At 41.6% G+C, this 20208-nt stretch overlaps 3 protein-coding genes across 8 annotated transcripts in view; 2 read left to right on the top strand and 1 right to left on the bottom strand.

Moving 5' to 3' along the window:
* The first annotated feature begins 3050 nt into the window (after positions 1-3050).
* Positions 3051-7850, top strand: LOC113054804 (dapper homolog 3-like). The gene is made up of 2 exons (XM_026220613.1): positions 3051-3588; positions 6046-7850. The coding sequence occupies exons 1-2, from the start codon at positions 3552-3554 to the stop codon at positions 7074-7076; spliced, it is 1068 nt and encodes a 355-aa protein (XP_026076398.1). The 5' UTR covers positions 3051-3551; the 3' UTR covers positions 7077-7850.
* A 2046-nt stretch (positions 7851-9896) lies between these two features.
* LOC113054801 (protein phosphatase 1E-like) lies at positions 9897-14201 on the bottom strand. The gene is made up of 5 exons (XM_026220611.1): positions 14142-14201; positions 13198-13284; positions 12879-12948; positions 11627-11844; positions 9897-11212 (listed from the first exon to the last, which is right to left on the bottom strand). Exons 3-5 carry the CDS (start codon positions 12942-12944, stop codon positions 11098-11100), a joined length of 399 nt encoding a protein of 132 aa, XP_026076396.1. The 5' UTR covers positions 12945-12948; positions 13198-13284; positions 14142-14201; the 3' UTR covers positions 9897-11097.
* dmpk (DM1 protein kinase) overlaps positions 13980-20208 on the top strand; it is a 13073-nt gene continuing 6844 nt past the window's right edge. For 2 of the 6 annotated variants that reach the window (XM_026220595.1, XM_026220592.1), the window contains exons 1-11: positions 13981-14427; positions 16119-16210; positions 16284-16367; positions 16444-16539; positions 16661-16809; positions 16901-16994; positions 17076-17273; positions 17702-17947; positions 18026-18105; positions 18180-18270; positions 20094-20208. The exon at positions 20094-20208 is cut by the window's right edge and continues 67 nt beyond it. In XM_026220595.1, the coding sequence (XP_026076380.1) occupies positions 14241-14427; positions 16119-16210; positions 16284-16367; positions 16444-16539; positions 16661-16809; positions 16901-16994; positions 17076-17273; positions 17702-17947; positions 18026-18105; positions 18180-18270; positions 20094-20208 (1432 nt within the window). In that variant the 5' untranslated portion in view covers positions 13981-14240. Of the gene's footprint in view, positions 14428-16000; positions 16024-16118; positions 16211-16283; positions 16368-16443; positions 16540-16660; positions 16810-16900; positions 16995-17075; positions 17274-17701; positions 17948-18025; positions 18106-18179; positions 18271-20093 lie in introns of those variants that run through there. The other 4 variants (XM_026220594.1, XM_026220596.1, XM_026220593.1 and 1 more) reach the window with 4 other exon arrangements.

Here is a 20208-nt window from a genome sequence, read left to right as displayed (position 1 = left end):
GGATGGACGTTGCGTGTGCCCTGCTTCTCAAGACCAGAAGAATGGGCTTGGACAGACAACTGTTTTTAATGAATTTAATAGAACTTCACTCGGAGGACTTACACCCTTTTATAGTAATATATTGGAGCTGTGGCAGAATTTTAATTTTTCCAGAGAATGGGGGAGTCCTGATGCCTGGATCCTAGAAGAGCCCTTATTTTTAATGATCTCTTACACACTGCTTGTTTGTCCTCTGATGCCATCAGAGTTGCACTGACTAGTGCTGGGATATCAAAGGTTTCCGATCTCAGAAGAGGATGTGAATGGATGGAGGCAAAGGAACTGGCTGATATGGTGGGCTTCAGATCCGTAAGGACCACCCAACGGTTGTTAAACGAGCTAGAGTCGGCACTCCCAAGAGCAGCAAGAGACTTTTTAAATGTTACTGCTCCAAAAACCTGTAAAGAGGCGTATGGTTTCCCTGATTTTAAAATCTCCCTAAAGGATGAAGATTGGGAGGAAACCCCTGGAAACACAGTGACTATGAAAATCCCGGAGTTGAGTTGTTTTAGAACGCTTACCAGGAAAACTCTTTACAGAGTGTGTGTTAAAAACTGCAACTATAACATTTTTAAAGACTTCAAAGGAACAAAATGGACTTCAGTGTTGGAGTCAGACTCTTCCCCGAGAGGAAGCTGGAGGTCCCTGTACAAAAAGACCCATTGAGAAGAGAATAGGAGATCTTCAATGGAGAATTGTATATGGGATATTAGCCACGAACAGACACATAGCACGGTTAGATCCTTTAGTTGGGGAGGGATGTCCTTTCTGTGGTGAGTCTGAGAGTGTTTTACATGTTTTTATGCAATGTTCTCGTTTAAAAAATATTTTAGAATTGGCAAAATGTTGGAGTATAAGATTGTTGGGTTACTATAGTTTTAATCTGTTCATTTATGGTCCAAAGTACTCTGTTGAAAAAAAGAGGAAAGTGATTATTTTAAATTTTTTGTATGGTTTAATCAAGCTTGCAATTTGGGTTACAAGGAAAAATAGAGTGGAAGCAAAGGGGGGTGAAACAGATCCTGTTTTTATGGTTAATTGTTTTATTAAAAAAAGACTAACGTTGGAATATGCTTTTTACAAACTTACTAATAATGTGATGTTTTTTTTCATTTTTGGGGAGTTGATGGGTTTTTATGTGAACCTGATGGTTTTGAAGGATTTAAAATTAACATTTTTTGAGAAGGTTTGTAATTGAGTGTTTATTGTCTTTTATTGTTTATTTATGTATTTATTTATTTATTCATGTTTTTATAGCTTGGGTATGTATAAACTTATGTTTTTCCCATAAAAGCAAAAAAGCTATTTTGTAATGTATAAATAAAGGACATTCTAAAGTCAAAGTCTCCCTCTCTCTCTCTCTCTCTCTCTCGTGTTCTGCTGAAGGATGGAGGTTTAGTTCAAGAACAGATTGACCTGATGGTGTTTGATGAGGGATCTGTTCTAAACGAGAGTGTGGAGAAACACACACACACACACACACACACACAAACACACACACACACACACGTGTTTATTCCTGGCATCAGCGCTGACAGCAATCTGACAGAAGACAACAGTGTGTGTGTCTGTGCGTGTGTGTGTGTGTGTGCGTGTGTATGTGTGTGTGTGTGTGTGTGTGTGTGTGTCTGTGTGTGTGTGTGTGTGTGTGATAATTAACAGCCTCGTCTTTCTCCTGGGGCTTCAGTCAAATAATAATTGCAGCGTTCAAACCAGTGAATAATTGATGAGAAGAAAAGGTTAAATTGCAGTGGTGTGATCCGTGTTTATTCGGCTGAGTGTTTACGAGTCTTTCCACCTGCTTATGGTTTTCAATTCCACAAAACGTTCTTCAGACTAAGACAAAATGGTTATGCTAAAGGTTACCAAAAATTAAAATAACCCCTTGATTTACTCAACCTCAAGCCATCTTTTCTTCCTTCAGACGAATACAATTGGAGTTATATTAAAAAAACAAGTCCTGGCTCTTCCAAGCTTTATAATGAACGTGCATGCTTGTTATTTTTTAGTAGTCCAAAAGAAATCCAATAAAGTTTCAAATGAATGTGCACTTCATCCGGTTAAGATAAAAGCCTCAGTGCATGATCTTATTTAGGGGCGCAGGAGCCGTTAGCAAACACACACACACACACACACACACAGTATTCATACATGCTCCTCAGTAAGTACATTTGTGTGTGTGTGTGTGTGTGTGTGTGTGTGTGTCCGGCGGGAATAATATCTGTCCTAAAGTTAGGAGAAAGAAAACACACACACACACACACACACACCGCCACAAACCTCACTTCTGTACTGATTTGATCACATCATGTGTTTATAACCAGATGACGTGTTGGTGGTCACATAATAACAAAATACTATCTATACTAAAATAACAAATGCTGTGATTTATACAAAATATATATATTTTTTAAATTAGAATAAATTAAGTATAAAACAGATTATTGGAGTTGTTTTTACAAGAAAGTAATTATGTCTTTCAAAGTAATAATAATATTTTTGTAATTATTTGTCAAATCTACAAGCAATCTCTGAGTGAAAATTGTTTTAAAGTAAATCCTACCATTTTTTATTATTATTATATATTTTTCTTGGGCCCTATGACATACTTCCCGAATTCCGTGTTTTAGTTTTCATTTTTCTAGATTATATTTTTAATGGTTTTTAATCATGCATTAATTAAATTTGAGAAATTAAAGTGGATTTATAATCAATTGAATTGAAACTTGTTTTATGTGTTAAAATTTTTCTGGATTCTGTGTTTTATGATTTGATACAAATTTATAATCAAATACATTGGTAATCAAATGAATCCATTAAACATTTAAAAATGTAATTAATATTTTAAGATGTTATAAAATTAAATTCAAACACTTGAATTTTTTGGAAAAAAGTGCTGCCTAACAAAAGCTTATTGTTAAAAAAAGATGAAAAATGTAGTAATATTCCTAAACTGTATTATTATTATTATTCTCCTCAAGAGATCCATTTCTTCAAGCTGAACCAAACTTTTATTTTGGCAGGTTGACGTGTTTTATTTTTATTTATTTATTTATTTTTATTAATCACAAAGCATGTCTACTTAATTAAAATCATGAAACTTATAATTTAACATCAATATAGTAAAAGTAAAATTCTACTTTGTGTTTATTGAAATTTTTCTGGTTATCAAATGAAGACATAAAACAGCAATTTATTTTATCGTTTAATCAAATGAAAACAAAAGAAGCTTTATTTTTGGCAAACAAAGGGTGTTAACTATTAAAACTAAAACATGGGAGCAATATTGTGTGATTATTCCTTAAAAACAACATTGTAGTATTTTATCATTAATAGTAGTAGTAGTTTCACACACATTCTACTGCACAGTAATATATTTCCAACATGATTTATTCCAGTCACACGGCTCTAGATCGCTGCTGATGTGCAGGTGTGTGTAAGTGTGTTGGTGTTTGCAGGACGGAGCGTGGAGTCTGATCAACATCCTGCAGCATCAGGTGGGAGAACTGAAGATGGACAGCAGATCTACTGACCGCCGAGACCACACCAGTACGGCTACGCTTCACATTATCACCTCCTCTAGAGATGCTGCTGTGATGCTGCTGGGTTTCAATGTAAACATCCCATTCATTTTCTTCGTAGTGGAGTTGATTTTTGACAGTCCTACTAATGAAAGAATAATGGTTGGTTTGGTTTATTGCTTATAACTCTTAAACGAAGACCGTTTTGAATCCCTATGGGAAAAATGAATGGGAAAATGCTTCCAGAACCAATGATGCTGCTTATGTATAAATATATACCCTGTGTAAAGTGTGTGTGTTCTCTGTCAGGTTTCTCTGAGCAGCCTGAGATCCACCCTGTCCAGCTCACTGAGAGACCCACACACACACACACACACACACACACACACACACACACACACACACACTCACTAACTCACACAAACACAGACACAGTCAGTCACACACAAACACACACACACACACACTCACTAACACACACACACAGTAAGTCACACACAAACACACACACACACACACACAGTCAGTCACACACAAACACACACACACACACACTCACTAACTCACACAAACACAGACACTGTCAGTCACACACAAACACACACACACACACACACACACTCACTAACTCACACACACACACACACACACACAGTCAGTCACACACACACACACAGTCAGTCACACACAAACACACACACACACACACACACATACATACACACACACACACACACACACACACACACTCACTAACTCACACACACACACACACTCACTAACTCACACAAACACAGACACAGTCAGTCACACACAAACACACACACACACACACACTCACTAACACACACACACAGTAAGTCACACACAAACACACACACACACACACACACACAGTCAGTCACACACAAACACACACACACACACACTCACTAACTCACACAAACACAGACACAGTCAGTCACACACAAACACACACACACACACACACTCACTAACTCACACACACACACACACAGTCAGTCACACACACACACACAGTCAGTCACACACAAACACACACACACACTCACTAACTCACACACACACACACACACACACACACACACACAGTCAGTCACACACACACACACACACACTCACTAACTCACACAAACACAGACACTGTCAGTCACACACAAACACACACACACACACACACACACTCACTAACTCACACACACACACACACACAGTCAGTCACACACACACACACAGTCAGTCACACACAAACACACACACACACACACACACATACATACACACACACACACACACACACACACACACACACACACTCACTAACTCACACACACACACACACACACACACTCACTAACTCACACAAACACAGACACAGTCAGTCACACACAAACACACACACACACACACACTCACTAACACACACACACAGTAAGTCACACACAAACACACACACACACACACACACACAGTCAGTCACACACAAACACACACACACACACACACTCACTAACTCACACAAACACACACACACACACAGTCAGTCACACACACACACACAGTCAGTCACACACAAACACACACACACACTCACTAACTCACACACACACACACACACACACACACACACACACAGTCAGTCACACACACACACACAGTCAGTCACACACACACACACACACACACACACACTCACTAACTCACACAAACACAGACACAGTCAGTCACACACAAACACACACACACTCACTAACTCACACACACACGCACACACACACACACACACACAGTCAGTCACACACAAACACACACACACACACACACACAGTCAGTCACACACACACACACACACACACACTCACTAACTCACACAAACACAGACACAGTCAGTCACACACAAGCACACACACACACACACACTCACTAACTCACACACACACACACACACACACACACACAGTCAGTCACACACAAACACACACACTCAGTCAGTCACAGACTGTCGCTCACACACACACAAACAGACACACACACACACACTCACTCACTCACAGACTGTCATTAACATTAATAGTATTATCTTATTATCATGAGTTCTTGCACACACAATAATTTTTGTTTTTGTAATGTAATGTTTATTTATGAATGAGAATTAAGAGAAACACACACAGCAACAAGATTGTTCACACGTTTTACAATATTTACTTAAATTAATTACATTTAAATCAATATGCTTATAAAACTGTTAACTAGATATGTCATCAATTTCTTTAAATTAGCAAGTTTGTAATCAATTTTATCCTTAAGTTAAATTTGTTAAGCCCTTTGATGGTGTATAATCTGGCCTGTCCATACATCAGTAGCTTCTTTACAAAGCAAATGCAGTTCAGTGTGATGCAGCCCTTGAGTTTGGCAGAACAGTGATTCCTTGAGTCATGCTGACCGTCATTACCTCTGTCTGTAGGTGATGTGTTTGAGGGCCGTGAGCTGGGCACACGTTCTCTCCACAAGCCCTGTCTGCTGGAGGGTGTCCCTGAAGACGAGACGTGGATCTGGCATCCCAGCGAAGACGACTCCAGACAGGCGCAGCGCACAGAAGCGTACATCCTCAGCCTGATCCAGCGCCGCTCGCCTCCCTCTAGACCCACTAAACCCCGCACCAGCGTGACTGTGGTCAGACACACCAGCCCTAGCCACAAAGATCCGCCGCACGTCCCAGACGAGAGACACGCGTGGGACGAGGCCTGCTCCGTCCTCTCTCTCAGACCGGCGCTAGCTGGGATCCGCTCCAGCAGCAGCGAAGCCGAATCTCCGCAGCACTTCCACCAGCCCAAGCGCTCGCCCTCATCTGAGGAGCTAGTGAATGCACAGTACATCCCAGCACAAGCCGCCGCGCACCGGACACACCGGACACACCGGACCCACGCCTCTCCAAAACCCGTGTCCTCTCAGTCGAGAGCCGCAGCGAAGAAGTGCCGCTTCACGGAGAACAAGATCGCGCCGAAGAAGCCCGGACGGAAAGCCTGTCGCGCTCCGTCCGAGAACAGCCTGCGAGAGTCCAAATACAACACAGTGGAGCGGGACGCGGTGCGCAGCGCTCCTCCTAAAACACGCCGCGGCTCCGGTCACCGCCGCTGGCGCTCCACGCTAGAACTGAGTCAGGACGAAGCCGAGACGCCTCCTGAACAGCCAATCAGACGCTCCCGTAGACCTCGCGTCTACACCCATCATCACCATCATCAGCTGCAGGACGCCGGAGACTCAGAGTCCAGTGTGAGCGAGGCAGACTCGCCCGGCTCCAGCTCACTGTCCTGCGACTCTGACGAGAGCAGCGGATTGGTCTGGCCTCAGCAGCTCCGCCCACAGCTGGCCCCGCCCTCTCCACCACACCCACCGCAGCCCAAAGCCTTCGTGAAGATCAAAGCGTCGCACGCGCTCAAGAAGAAGATCCTGAGGTTCAGGAGCGGATCTCTCAAAGTCATGACCACCGTATGAACGACACGAGCTCCAGCGGAGAGACAGAAGCGGAGCATGGAGTAGAAATTAGAGAACTAGAATTTAAATGGAACCAAATTCAAAGACATTTTGTATTCGGTATTTGATGTTTAACATGAAACGAAAGAGAATTTCCCTCTGGTTTTCCTCCAAAATAAAAGCTCTATGGTTTAGGGTTTGAAATCAAAGAAAATATTTTGATTTTAATTTTAAAAAAATTATTTATAAAATAATAATTATTTTTATTTAATATTATTTTATATAATAAAACAACCATAAATATTAGTAAATAATATCATTATTTGTACTCTCATACAATTAATCGTATACAACTGTTATATAAAATGATATTAATTATTATATAAATTCTAAATTATTACATACATTTTTAGCTTATTTTGTCCCCCAGAATGACCTAATTTACCCCAAAATCTTCAGATGGAGCTCAACAGTATGAAGCTCACTGGATCTTTATTTCTGTTTGTGTGGGACTCTGTGTTGATTTTCTTTGAATTGCTCTTCCTGTCGTCCCAGCTGAGATCGCTGTTGAACGTCCTGTGTGTTTTAACTCTGTACAGTGATGTTCATCATGAGATCGAGGTGCTTTAGTGTTTGCCCGACTGAGAGAAACTCAACACGGCTCTGCAGATTCACTCTTACTGACTTCACACACAGCACCTGCACAGATGAAGCCAGACCAAAGACTTGTAAATACCTGTAAATGTAAATGTTGCTTGTATTTATGAATGTAATCTGTGAATAAACACCTGCAAGATCAGACTGAGTCCCTCCATCACCAGCATCTCTCTTCTGCGAGTGTGTGTGTGTGTGTGTGTGTGTGTGTGTGTGTGAGAGAGAGAGAGAGCGAAAGAGAGAGAGAATGTACATGAGTGTAAGTGACTGAGAGTGAGTGTGTGTGTTTGTGTGACTGAGTATGTGTGTCTGAGTGTGTGTTTGAGTGTGTGTGTTTGAGTGAGAGTTAATGAGTTTGTGTGTGTGTGTGTGAGTGTGGGACAGGGACAGACGCAGGGATTCTGGGAGCTCAGCTAGTGTAGAGGCGTTTACAACACACCCTTTCAACTAAACACTGAAAACCCGTGCATTTGCATTGGTTTGGGGCATGAAAACACAAACTTTTGAAAAAGGGTTTCAAAGTGTACGTTTTTGAAAAATTATAATGTCAACGTCTCAAACATGAATTTGTGAAAATAGTGACATTAAATTTATTAATTATTAATGTAGTTTATCTTTACTAGGTGACATTGCCCCGAATACAGTCTTTGATTTTATCTTTAATTTTAATTTTAGTTAATGCTTTGATGCATTTGTTGTGTTTGAGTAATATATATAAAGTTTTTAAGTTTTAGTTTCAGTTTATTATTTTAGTACTTCATCTTAAACTAAATAAAAATGAGAAATGTTTTCCTGGAAACTAGCAGAAATATACATATATAATTTTAGTACATGTTTATTTTAGTTTTAGGAAAACACCATTATTTATTGACTTCATTGACAGATATTTGTTCTTGTTTTAAGCAAAAGATTTCAGAATACAAGACTTAATATCTAAAGTCATTTTCCTTTTTAAGTAAATTGAATTGTTTAGATATTTGGACACAAAAATACCAAGTAAGAAAATAATTTGCATTAACCTGAAAAACATCCTACAGAGTTTGTCTGTGCTGGTCAACCATCTGGACAGGAGCTAACCAGCATGAACCAGCCACAACAGGATCACGCGTGTGTGTGTGTGTGTGTGTGTGTGTGTTGCTCCGTCTGGAGGTGGTTACAGAGGCATGTTCCCTTCAGGGCCAAGATCCTGGAGCATTTCCTGTGAGAGCCGGAGAGGAAGACGAGGGAGCGAGAGGAGAAAGAGGAGTGTTAGCCGCTCCTGCAGCACGTCTGGACTCCATCAGAGGAGACGTGATCTCTCAGACGAGACGTTCTTCAGCTGCACATCTGACCTGTTTCTGTTCACCACGCTGCTGAGACTGTCCAGAGCTCCAGAACATCAGCCACCTCTGCTCCTGCCCACACACACACACACACGCACACACTCACTCACACACACACACACACACACACACTCTCACACACACACACTCACACACACACACACTGATGGACATACCACAGACCTGGATCTGAGCCAATCACATGCTTCCATACTGCTCTTACTGTTCCTGCAGTGTGTGTGTGTGTGTGTGTGTGTGTGTGTGTGTGTGTCCTGATCACATTCTCCCTGAATGCCAGCTAAGCAGGTTTTCTCAAAGTCAGGAGCAAACATTCTTCCGGTAACATTAAGGAACATTTGTTCAAATTGATCTGCTCTTCAATAACATTCTCCAAACACTAACACCAAAACATTATTTAAACATTTTATATCTAAACCATTTTAGCTGGATGTTCACCTACCTCTCTTTTCTGGCGTTACTCGATTCAGAACTTTCAGAGAACATTCAAATATAAGATTCTCATAATGTTCCAAAACGATGAAAGTGTTCCCATAATATGTGCAAATCTCAGAAACGTTTAAAAACAACTAGACATTCGGAACATTCCGGGAACATTCAGAAGAAAGATTTTCTGCTCTCAAAAAACTTTGCGCTGAAACATTTTCGTTCAATGTTTAACATCTTTTTTTTTAATGTTTCTAATTATTTTATGACTTTCACAGAACATTCAAAAGTAACATTTCCATAATGTTTGGAAAATGATCAAATGAAACGTTCACATAACCAAGAATAAAAAATAAAAAACATTTAAAAACGGAATGTTTTGAACCTTTAGATGAATATATATATATAAACACATTGATGTTTCCTTTGACATTAAAAAAATTCCCTCTCAGCATTCAGAGAGCGTATATCAGATATTAATAATGTCATAAGCATGTTTTCTCCTAACATTATGGGAATGTTCCCTGTTAGCAGTGGCTGAGGGTCAGAGGTCAGCTCTCATGTACTGGAAGGGTTAAGCGTGTTCTTCAGGAATGTGAGCGTCTGCAGTCATCAGATGTTTAGTCTACATCTCGACTCATTCTGACGGAGGAACCGCTCAGTGCTGTTGAGTTATTAGTTAATTTGCTGAACTCTTCTCTCGTTATCGTGTGTGTGCTGGGATTCTGTCAGGACACAGTGAACACAGACACCATCTGACTCTTATTTAACACTTACACAAGGAGGAAAGTGTTCTTGTGTTCGACTGCCTCTGTGCTCGCGTCACAGACATCGCTTTATCAGCTCATGCTTTCCCTGGGAGTGAAGTTAGATGAATCCATTGATTAAAGTGAGCACAATCACACGGATCACAAGTGCTGTGTGCAAACAAAAACACAAACTCTAGAATCTATTGCACTCAAACGTGTCGTGATAATAGATCATCTACAGCATTAACAGTCTCTGTCATGTGTTTTCTATCACATCAGAATGTATATCAGATGCATAACATAGAGTTACAGTCTGAAACCACTAGACAAAAATACACTCATATTTCTACGTTTGGCAGACGCTTTTATCCAAAGCCCCTTACACTGCACTGCAAATATACATCTGATCGGCTCATGCATTCCCTGGGAACTGAACCTATGACCTTGGCGTTGCAAGCACACGCTCAACTTTCTGATGGATGTCTGCAGCTTCGTGATCTGAGATGAGTCACATGATCAGTGACGACACTCGTTTACTTACATTTGATTAGTCACATAGAAATACAGCATAGATGAAATTATTTCTTTACCATTTTGTTTTACATTTTTCAAAATCTCAAAAGTAACTGTATGTATTTTTTTTTTTTTTTGCGACTTTGGAGCCCCCTACTGTTAGATCAGTACATCTCACTATGGTAAATACACCAGTGTTGTAATTACACGTGCGTTTGTTGCTGCCGAAAAGCAATGATCAATTTTTAATCTCGCATCATTTTGCCATCAGATTGATATTTCAAGGTAAAACCTATAAACAGAAAAAACACTTTTAATTCTAATGCTTCAGTAAGTACAGTGAGCTGTGCTGTCTGACGCTCAGCTTAGAAAACGGGGCGGGGCCGAGTGTGATGACGTCGGTGAGGGGGGCGGAGTCAGTCTGCTGCAGTCGATCTGAACGCCAGGGATCGATGCACGCTTGAACCGAGGAGCTCTGAAACAGATTCGTTCAGTCACATCATGCACGGCTTGGGATTATTGTTCTTAGACAGTTTCAACACATGTAACTCTCAGATTAATGATTCAGATCAATGCAACTAGTCAGAACGCGAACAAACATTATTTCAGGGACATTCATTGAAAGATATCGGGTCTTTAATAACGTTCTTAAAATGTTATCACTAAAACATTATTGATATTTTGTTATGTTATTACTTGTCTCAGGGAACATTCAAATCTAACAATCCCGTAAAATTGGTAAAATGTTCACATAACCAGTAAAAACGTTTTTTTTTTTTGGAATGTTTAGAAATAATATTTTCACAACTTAATGGGAACATAAGCAAAATGTTTGTAGCTGTTCTGGTGAGTGATGTGGTCATGTGGATGTGAATGATTGAATCCTGACCCGTCCGCTTTGGTCTGCTCCTCCTGAGCGGCGCTGATGGGCTCACAGTGGTCCTGGAAAGGGTCTTCCTCCTCTTCCTCATTGATGGAGGTCTGTGTGTGAAGAGGAGGCCATTGCAGACCTCCGCTCTCCTCCGACAGCTCCACCACGATGGACGGCAGACGCTCCTTCACCGGCTCCGGCTCCGGCTCCGGCTGCTCCGAAGGCTCCGGGAAGATCTGCACGGATCACACTGAGATCAGCCATGTTTATCAGGATCACCCAGAAGAAACAATCTGACATCATTTGCTCGTCCTCATGCTGTTCAAAACCTGTTCGTGTCAAACATAAAAATCTTTTTTTTGAAGAATGTGTTTAAGCAAACAGTTGACGGTAGCCATTGACTCCCACAGTATTTCTTTCCCTACTATGGAATACTTCAAAATACTTTCAGATCATGAGTGTTCACTACAGGTCAGGAAGGACAGGGGCTCTATACGTACTGATGGCGCTCTCGTGTGGCCCTCTGAAGAGTAACAGCAAAACATCTTCTAGTGTTTTAATGTTCCTATCCACTTTAATCTTTGTGAGCTCTCAGGTCATCTCTCTGAGTGGATCAAATCATGGGGATTTTTATTTTAGATATGCAATCTTAACAAAGAAACTGTGTGTGAGTCTGAAACGGTCATTAACAGTCATATATTGGCTGTCCGTGGTCAAAACTGACCGACCATATGATATTTTAAATATTTGTTTAATAATATCAGCCTCTTTAAATGGTAATTATGCGAAGAGCCACAGACAAATGAATGTTGGTGATAAAAGAGATGAATTCATTGTGTTGCCTGTGTGAGTTTCATGAAGCAGAAAGAAATTGTTTCAGACACTAAAACATAAAAATAACTGACATCAGTCTTAAAAAGAATAACACCAGTCTCAACCCAGGTAACAAATTTAGTTTTTTTTTTTATGTTTCCAAAATGTTAAAATGTTGCAAAAACATTTCTTATGTTCATCGAGTACAAACAACATCATGAGGACGTTCTGAGAATGCTGCTGTTAAAACCCATTATAGCTAAACCTTCCTCTTTTTTTCCAGAGACTGATTGACACACAACTGATGACCTCAGAACATTTTCTCTCAACACTATATATCAACTATTAATAAGGTTATAAGAACGTTCCAGAAACATTCTTTTAAGAACGTTTTGCCCAATGCTTATGTAACTCTATAAAGTTGTGAGAAGCTGATGATGCGATGAATGTCTGATACCTGATATGATGCATGTTCTCGTCTCCTCTGCAGCTCAACGCTGGAGTGCTGTGGACCTGCGGACATCACACTACACACACACACACACACACACACACACGTAAGACTGCAACAATATGAAGCTATGCGAGCATGCAGTGTAAAGATGCTGTGGTAATAAATGCACAAACAATGACACACTCTCTCTGTGTTTAACTCTGGTGGTAGGCCTGCGGTATTACACTGATTGAAACAGATAGTTTATATTCATTGACTATTGCATTCTCAGGTTCTTCTAAGAATACCATGGTATTAAAAGATCATGGTCAATGAGTGTTACCTGTGAGTTGGTGAGTTCAGATCTTGTTCTGTGTTCAGCTTCAGTGTGTTTGTCCTCCTTCTGTCCTTCTGTCTGTGTTCTGTTCCTCTGGAGAGTATTAGCATGCAGAGACAGCAGGATTAACGTCTCTGGAGATTAAAGCTTCATATTACACCTGACGCCGAACACACACACACTCACAAACACACACACACTCACAAACACACACTCACAAACACACACACACTCACAAACACACACTCACAAACACACACAGTGTTGAGGGAAGTTACTTTTACAAGTGATGCATTACAATGTTGCGTTACTGCTACAAACAAAAGTAACTAAATGAGCTGTTACTTTTTATGGAAGGTAGTGTGTTACATTACTTTTGAGTTATTTTTCTCACCTGGGCTTGTTTGTTTGTTTGTTTTTGCCAAATGTACAGTAAAAGACCTTTCTGACTGATTTTAGATGATCTTCAACAGTGTTTGAACATCTACACAGAACTAGAGGGAGACAGAGGACACGGTTCCCTCACTGCACTCACAAATACAGTTTTTTTTTATTATTTTTTTACAAATAGTTTGTAATGCATTAAGCTTGTTAAACGTGTCATAAATTGTTCTCAAGTGCTCAATAAAAAAAAAAAAGTTGAATTGATATTTCACTGGAGCACAAGACAGATGTGATTTTTCACAGTGTATCATCTGAGTTTAAAAATGAACACGATGAGTCACTCATAACTGCACAGAAAGAGGAAAGAGAGACGCGCGTGAATAAACAGGAAGAGAAAGACAGAGAAGAGTTAAAGTTCATTCCAACAAACCAACCAACTTCTGTATTTAGAGAAGCTGTGAGTGACCTGAGGTTGATAGCAGAGCAATAAAGAGAGAACAAAATACACAATAACACACACACAGAGAGAGAGAGAGAGAGAGAGAGAGAGAGGCTGAGCAACACACCAAAAAAGGTCTGGAGCCAGAGGTCTGTCGGCTGGAGAGACACACGGACAGAAGCACACAGACGGACCGGGATTCAGGAATCATGGAGCAGGGCTGTGGATGAGCCGGATCTCCACCATGTCCACGGGCCCCGGGCTCACAGGGGCCGCTCATGGGATCGAGCCGGGTCACGCCAAGGGCCCTGTCAGTCTTCAGACGCTGCTGGATCTGCTGGTGGGAGTTTATCAGGAGTTCAGCTCGACCGCTCTGCTCCGAGAGAAACATGTGCAGCGCTTCCTGCAGTGGGGTCAGTACCATCTTCATCCTCCTCATCCTCACCTGTGTGTGCAGTCAGTCAGGGGCCACAAGGTCAGGGAGGTCACGCCATCACCAGACACAAACACCCGTTTTTCTATAAAATGATTAATGTTGACTCCCAGAATGAAAGTCATCAGCAAAACATTCTTTAACCTGTTAACTGGGATGTTAGAATAGGCAAAAGTCCTCGTACAAAACTATCGTATGCCTTTAAAAGTCCATGCTCTTTAGTCATTTGTAAAGCATTTGCTCCTGCTCTCTATCATTGCATGGAAAAGAGCAGCATGTGTTTGGAAAGAATTGACAGAACTGATATTTTTAGGTGATCTGTCCCTTTAAGGATCTCACATGAGTGTGTCACAGTGGTATTAAGATAACACTTTTAGAATTCAGTTGTTGATGCACAACAGAGCATTCACACACACACACACACACACGCAGCAGTGAGTGTGTGTTGACACTCGTCTGGTCACACCCTACATGGCCAGGAGAGAGACGGACGCTGGTTCAGAGGGACACACACACTGCTGGAGAGTCTCTGTTGATTCACGCGAGGGAAACGGCAAACAGCAGGAAGGAAGTGACCAGATACACACCTGAACTTTCCATATCATCCGTAAAACAGGCCTTGACACAGGAAGTGATGTCACATGTGGCACACATCCAGAAATAGATATTCAACAGAGGATTATTAAAATGCTGGAGTCTAATCACAAATATGAAAACGAATTTAAACACACAGAACGATCAGACGGCACAGATAATGCAAATGATGCTGGTCAGTGCTGTATTATATTATACGTAGTTGAAGAAAGAGTTCATCCAGAAACGATCCTTCTGTCTTCAGTTACTCTCCAAACCTGTGTTTCAGATGATGATCTGAAAGTATTTGAAAGAATGTTTGTTTTTCTCAAACAGCTGCTGGTAGCCATTGACTTCCATAGTATGGAAAAAAAAAATACAATGGAAGTCAATGGCTACCGTTGACTGTTTGGTTAAACACATTCTTCAAAATCTCCTTTTATGTTCAGCAGAAGAAAGACACTCGTCCAGGTTTGGAAGCGCACGAGGGATGCTGTATTAACACAAGCTGAACTGGAGCCTATAAACTTGTCAAGGCACATACTTCTTCAGCTAATAAACATGTTCTGAGAATGTCTTGCTCTCTGAAAGTTTCAACGCTACATGTTTTTTCTTTGTTATGTGAACATTCCATTTGATACGTTAGTTTTGGATGTTCCCTGAAAGTTCTAAAAACTAAAAGTAACGTTTGAAAAATGTTAAATGGATATCCAGCTGAAGTAAAAAAAAAAAGCTATAAACAGTGCATAAACAATATTTTGAGAAGGTTATTAAATTCTCTGCAGTAAAACTGTGTAGACTGTTGCCTCGGTCTCGCTCACATTCCTGCACCCACGAGAGCGACTCGAATCCAAGGCTGGAAAACTTGCCTTAAAAAAGACTCAAACATCAGTGTGCTATTCTTAGATTCATCGGTTCTATTTCTGCGCCATGAACTCTTAAAGAGGAACGAGCCGGTGTTCTCTTTGTGATCACCATTCCAGCAGAAACCAGAGCATCTCCTGTTAGTGTCTTCAGCTGCCATTGATTTGATTAGGTGCCTTAAAGATCCTTCTCAAATAAATACATTTGACACTCTCTCTTCTCCGATATTCGCAGCAGAGCCTCTGGTCAGACAGGTGAAGAAGACTCGGATAAGCAGGGAGGACTTTGAGATCTTGAAGGTGATCGGCCGAGGAACCTTCAGCGAGGTGAGAGGGTTTGTGCAGCTTCTGTTATGAAGCGGATGAGTATTGATATACTGACTGAGGTGTGAATGCACAGGTGGCTCTGGCCCGCATGCGAAACACACAGCAGGTTTACGCACTGAAGATCATGAACAAGTGGAACATACTGAAGCGTGGAGAGGTAAACAACAACAACTAGTGTTCATCTTCTCTAAAAGTATTATTAAGAGCCATAATAAAGTGCTGTGTGCGTTCAGACGGCGTGTTATCAGGAGGAGCGCGAGGTTCTGCTGAAGGGAGACCGGCGCTGGATCACTCAACTGCATTACGCTTTCCAGGACGACAATTACCTCGTATGTGTCACGTCATACAGCCGTCTCACTGATGCACTGATTCAAGACTAAATCAGATGTACAGTTCTGTCTCTTCATCTCTTCATTCTGGTTAACGAGTGTCTCTCCTCGTGCGCTGCAGTATCTGGTCATGGATTACTATGTCGGTGGAGATCTGCTGACGCTGCTGAGTAAGTTTGGTGATCGTATCCCGGAGGACATGGCTCGGTTCTACCTGGCTGAGATGGTGATGGCCATCGACTCCGTCCACAGACTCGGTTATGTGCACAGGTATCTGTGCTGACACCTAAACATGCAATGGTTTGATTCAGAAAAATTGAATATATATATATATATATATATGTCTGCTCTCTTCCCGTAGAGACATTAAGCCTGACAACATCCTGCTGACAGCAGACGGTCACACACGATTGGGCGATTTTGGCTCCTGTCTGCGTCTGGAGGATGATGGACTGGTGATGTTTATCAGACATCAGACAAGTCTACATTCAGTCATGTGCCGTCATGTGCTCATATATATGTGTGTGTATTCTCAGATCCACTCGTCGCTGGCCGTCGGGACTCCTGATTATCTGTCTCCAGAGATCCTGCGGGCGGTGGAGGGGGGCGGAGCCTATGGCTCAGAGTGTGATTGGTGGGCTCTGGGCATCTGTGCGTACGAGATGCTGCTGGGAACCACACCCTTCTACGCCGAGTCCATCTCTGAGACCTACGCTAAAATAATACACTTCAAGGTAAAGGGGCTGTTCTTGAGGATGCAGGGCTGGACGGAAAACGATATTGCGATAAAATGTTGATAATGATTTCTGCTGATCACACTGCTTAAATATAGACATAAGCAGTATTATGTGTACATTTCAGGTACATTCTCACTTAACGAGGGGAATGTCAACTTCGTGGGCTTTCTTTAAAGGGGTCACGATACAAAATACCTGTGAAGCGGCGAGTTAGTCCTTAGTTAAACTGAAACACGCACAACATGTAGATTCAGATTTGCACTGTAATGTTCGCACTCGTCCAGATCTAATGCAGTGATGCTTTTGATTCATTCATATGCATTTTTACAAACCCTATGACACTTTGTAGTATATTATTTCAATGTAAAACAAATGCGTGAATATAGATGATGCAAGCACTGACTGTGATTTTTCTGTCTGAACAGGATTATTTTGAGTTTCCTCCGGAGTCGGAGGTGTCCGAGGAGGCACGTTCACTCATCAGCGCTGTGATCTGTGACAGGAGCGAGAGGTTGGGTTCACGGGGCTCCGGGGACTTCACAAAACACCCATTCTTTACAGGTTTGGACTGGAGTTCCCTTCATCTCCTCCCTCCTCCGTACCGTCCTGGCGTCTCCGATGCCACAGACACCTCCAACTTTGACGTGCTTGATGACTGTCTGAGCCACACGGTACCAGAGCCGTCAGATCCGCCACAGAGATGTGAATCAATCTGAGAGTGATCTGACTTCTTCTGCTCTTGTGTTCAGGAGATGCTGAGTGATGTGATGGAGCAAGCACCTGTCGGGCTTCATCTGGCGTTTGTGGGCTACTCTTACACAGCCACCAGGTTCGTGACTCTTCATCAGCAGCTTTATTGTTGAGCGCAGCTGTAACATGTTCTCATGCTGTTGTGATTATCAGAGAGACGGGAGCACTGGACCGCAGCAGGGACATCATGATTGAGATCAACCAGCAGCAGGACAGAGATCAGCTGCACCTCCAGGGAAAACTAGTACGATCTACACTGATTGGCGAAAACATGGACACAATCATGGCATTCACTCAGTAAAATTTTTACTTCATCATAAAATCAAGAGAAATTCAAACAGACAACACAGGATTTCTGAAATAAAATAAAACACGTTTCATAGGGCACTATTATTTTTCCTCTAGGGGTCGCTATGGGGAAACACCTCGTCGTAACGAGAGAAGAGCACTCTCTCTCTATGGTGGCCATAGTGGTAACAGAGAGACATCTGTGGGTGAACCTGAAAGAAATCGGGAAGAAAGAAAGGGCCTTTCTTCTCGATGCTCCGTTTTTGCCTTTCAAACTTTTCAGTTCCTCCGTTGACACGGTAGTCGAGAAGTTCAGGGAGGCGAAGGTGAGCTCAGAGGAATCCTTCATTCCACAAGGTCCAGGTCTGAGCCCAAACAACATAGGAGTCCGGATCCGTCTTGGTCTGAGGATCAGAGACGGGTACAGGAAGTTAGTGTCACGGCTAAGGGACGTGATCCAGACAAGGCATCAGCGCTTTCGTCCGAATCAGAGTAATACTTGAGTATTGATATGTTCTCTTTTGAGGTTCTACATCTGCCCTTATCTTCCCCTTCCTAATTACCCTATAACCACCTGACCGAGGTTTGTGGGAACTTCTTGCATAACAGTCTCCTATGCTGGAGCTATAATGTTTTTGGTTGGTTCTACGGTTTCATAGTGACCACCTTAGTGATGGTCCAGACCAATGGGAGTCGCCCCTTGAGCGGGGCTTCTGATGTGTGCCGCTGGCTCTGATGTCTCTTTAGTGGTTAAACATAAACTATAATATCACTGGATATCCCTTCTTGCTGACGCATCGAGCAGGAAGTATAGGTGGCATTTGCAAGAATCTTCTTGTATAATGCGGTCTCAGGTAGTGCCCCCCTCGCCTCAGAGGATTGTATTTGAGCTTGCCTCTCACGTTCGGTTCGGCACATCTGCGATGCTTAGGAAGCTTTAAGTACACACTCTAAGTTCTGTGCACTTTCTGAAATGCATTTGGTGGTAAGTGTGCACGCTGGACACTTTGCACACTTTCTAAAGTCCACATAAGTGGTAAGTGTGCACGCAAGAATCTGCGTACTGTCTGAAATAATCCTGTAGGGGAAGGGTTACGTGCTCAGCTTCATGCCCTTTCTTGATGTGACGAGTGGGGTGGGGCCGAGAGCTCTGGGAACATTGTTCTCGTTGTTGAACATGTTCACCCAGCGCTTATTTATTCTATAGTCACACCGGTAGCGACTTCAGGGGCTGTCGACAGCCAATATATATATATTTTTTCAATGTATGCTTCAGACACGGGTCACGACGAGGCGTTTCCCCATAGCGACCCCTAGAGGACACAGTGTCTAGTGGTTACATTCGCAACCTGAGATGTTATTATTGTAAAAAATGTTAATTGACACAGTTTTATGAGGGAGTCCAGTATATGTGCTTTTTGATTTTTAAAATTTAATTAAGACATTAGAATGAAATTTAAATGGAAAACTGAATTTGGGAAAAAATAAAACAGAATTTCTGAAATAAGTAGGGCACACACTGATTGTTTTTTGGTAATGAACCCTCCAGTGCATGCATATAAAAACAACAAGACACATTATAATAAAATGAAATAATAAAAAAATGAACAAAAAAAGGTATAAATGAACAATAAAATGTAATATAGGCAGAATAGAAATTTTTACAGGTTATAACATATTTACAGTTTTGTGGATAACAGTAACAGTAAACATGATTGAGTTTGTAAAATATTGCACTATGGAAGGCCTTGAGAGGTGTCATCTGTCATCTCCACCCAGCAGCAGTCTGAATCAGACTTCAGTGTGAACGTGCTGCACAATCAGCTGTGGCGGCTCAGAGAATCCATCACTGCTGAGCTGACAGCACTTCCTGCACTTCCTGCTGAGCACAACA

The sequence above is a fragment of the Carassius auratus genome, chromosome 35 (assembly GCF_003368295.1).
Source record: "Carassius auratus strain Wakin chromosome 35, ASM336829v1, whole genome shotgun sequence".
In the NCBI taxonomy this organism is placed as follows: Eukaryota; Metazoa; Chordata; class Actinopteri; order Cypriniformes; family Cyprinidae; genus Carassius; species Carassius auratus.
This window is presented reverse-complemented; position numbering and strand designations above follow the sequence as displayed.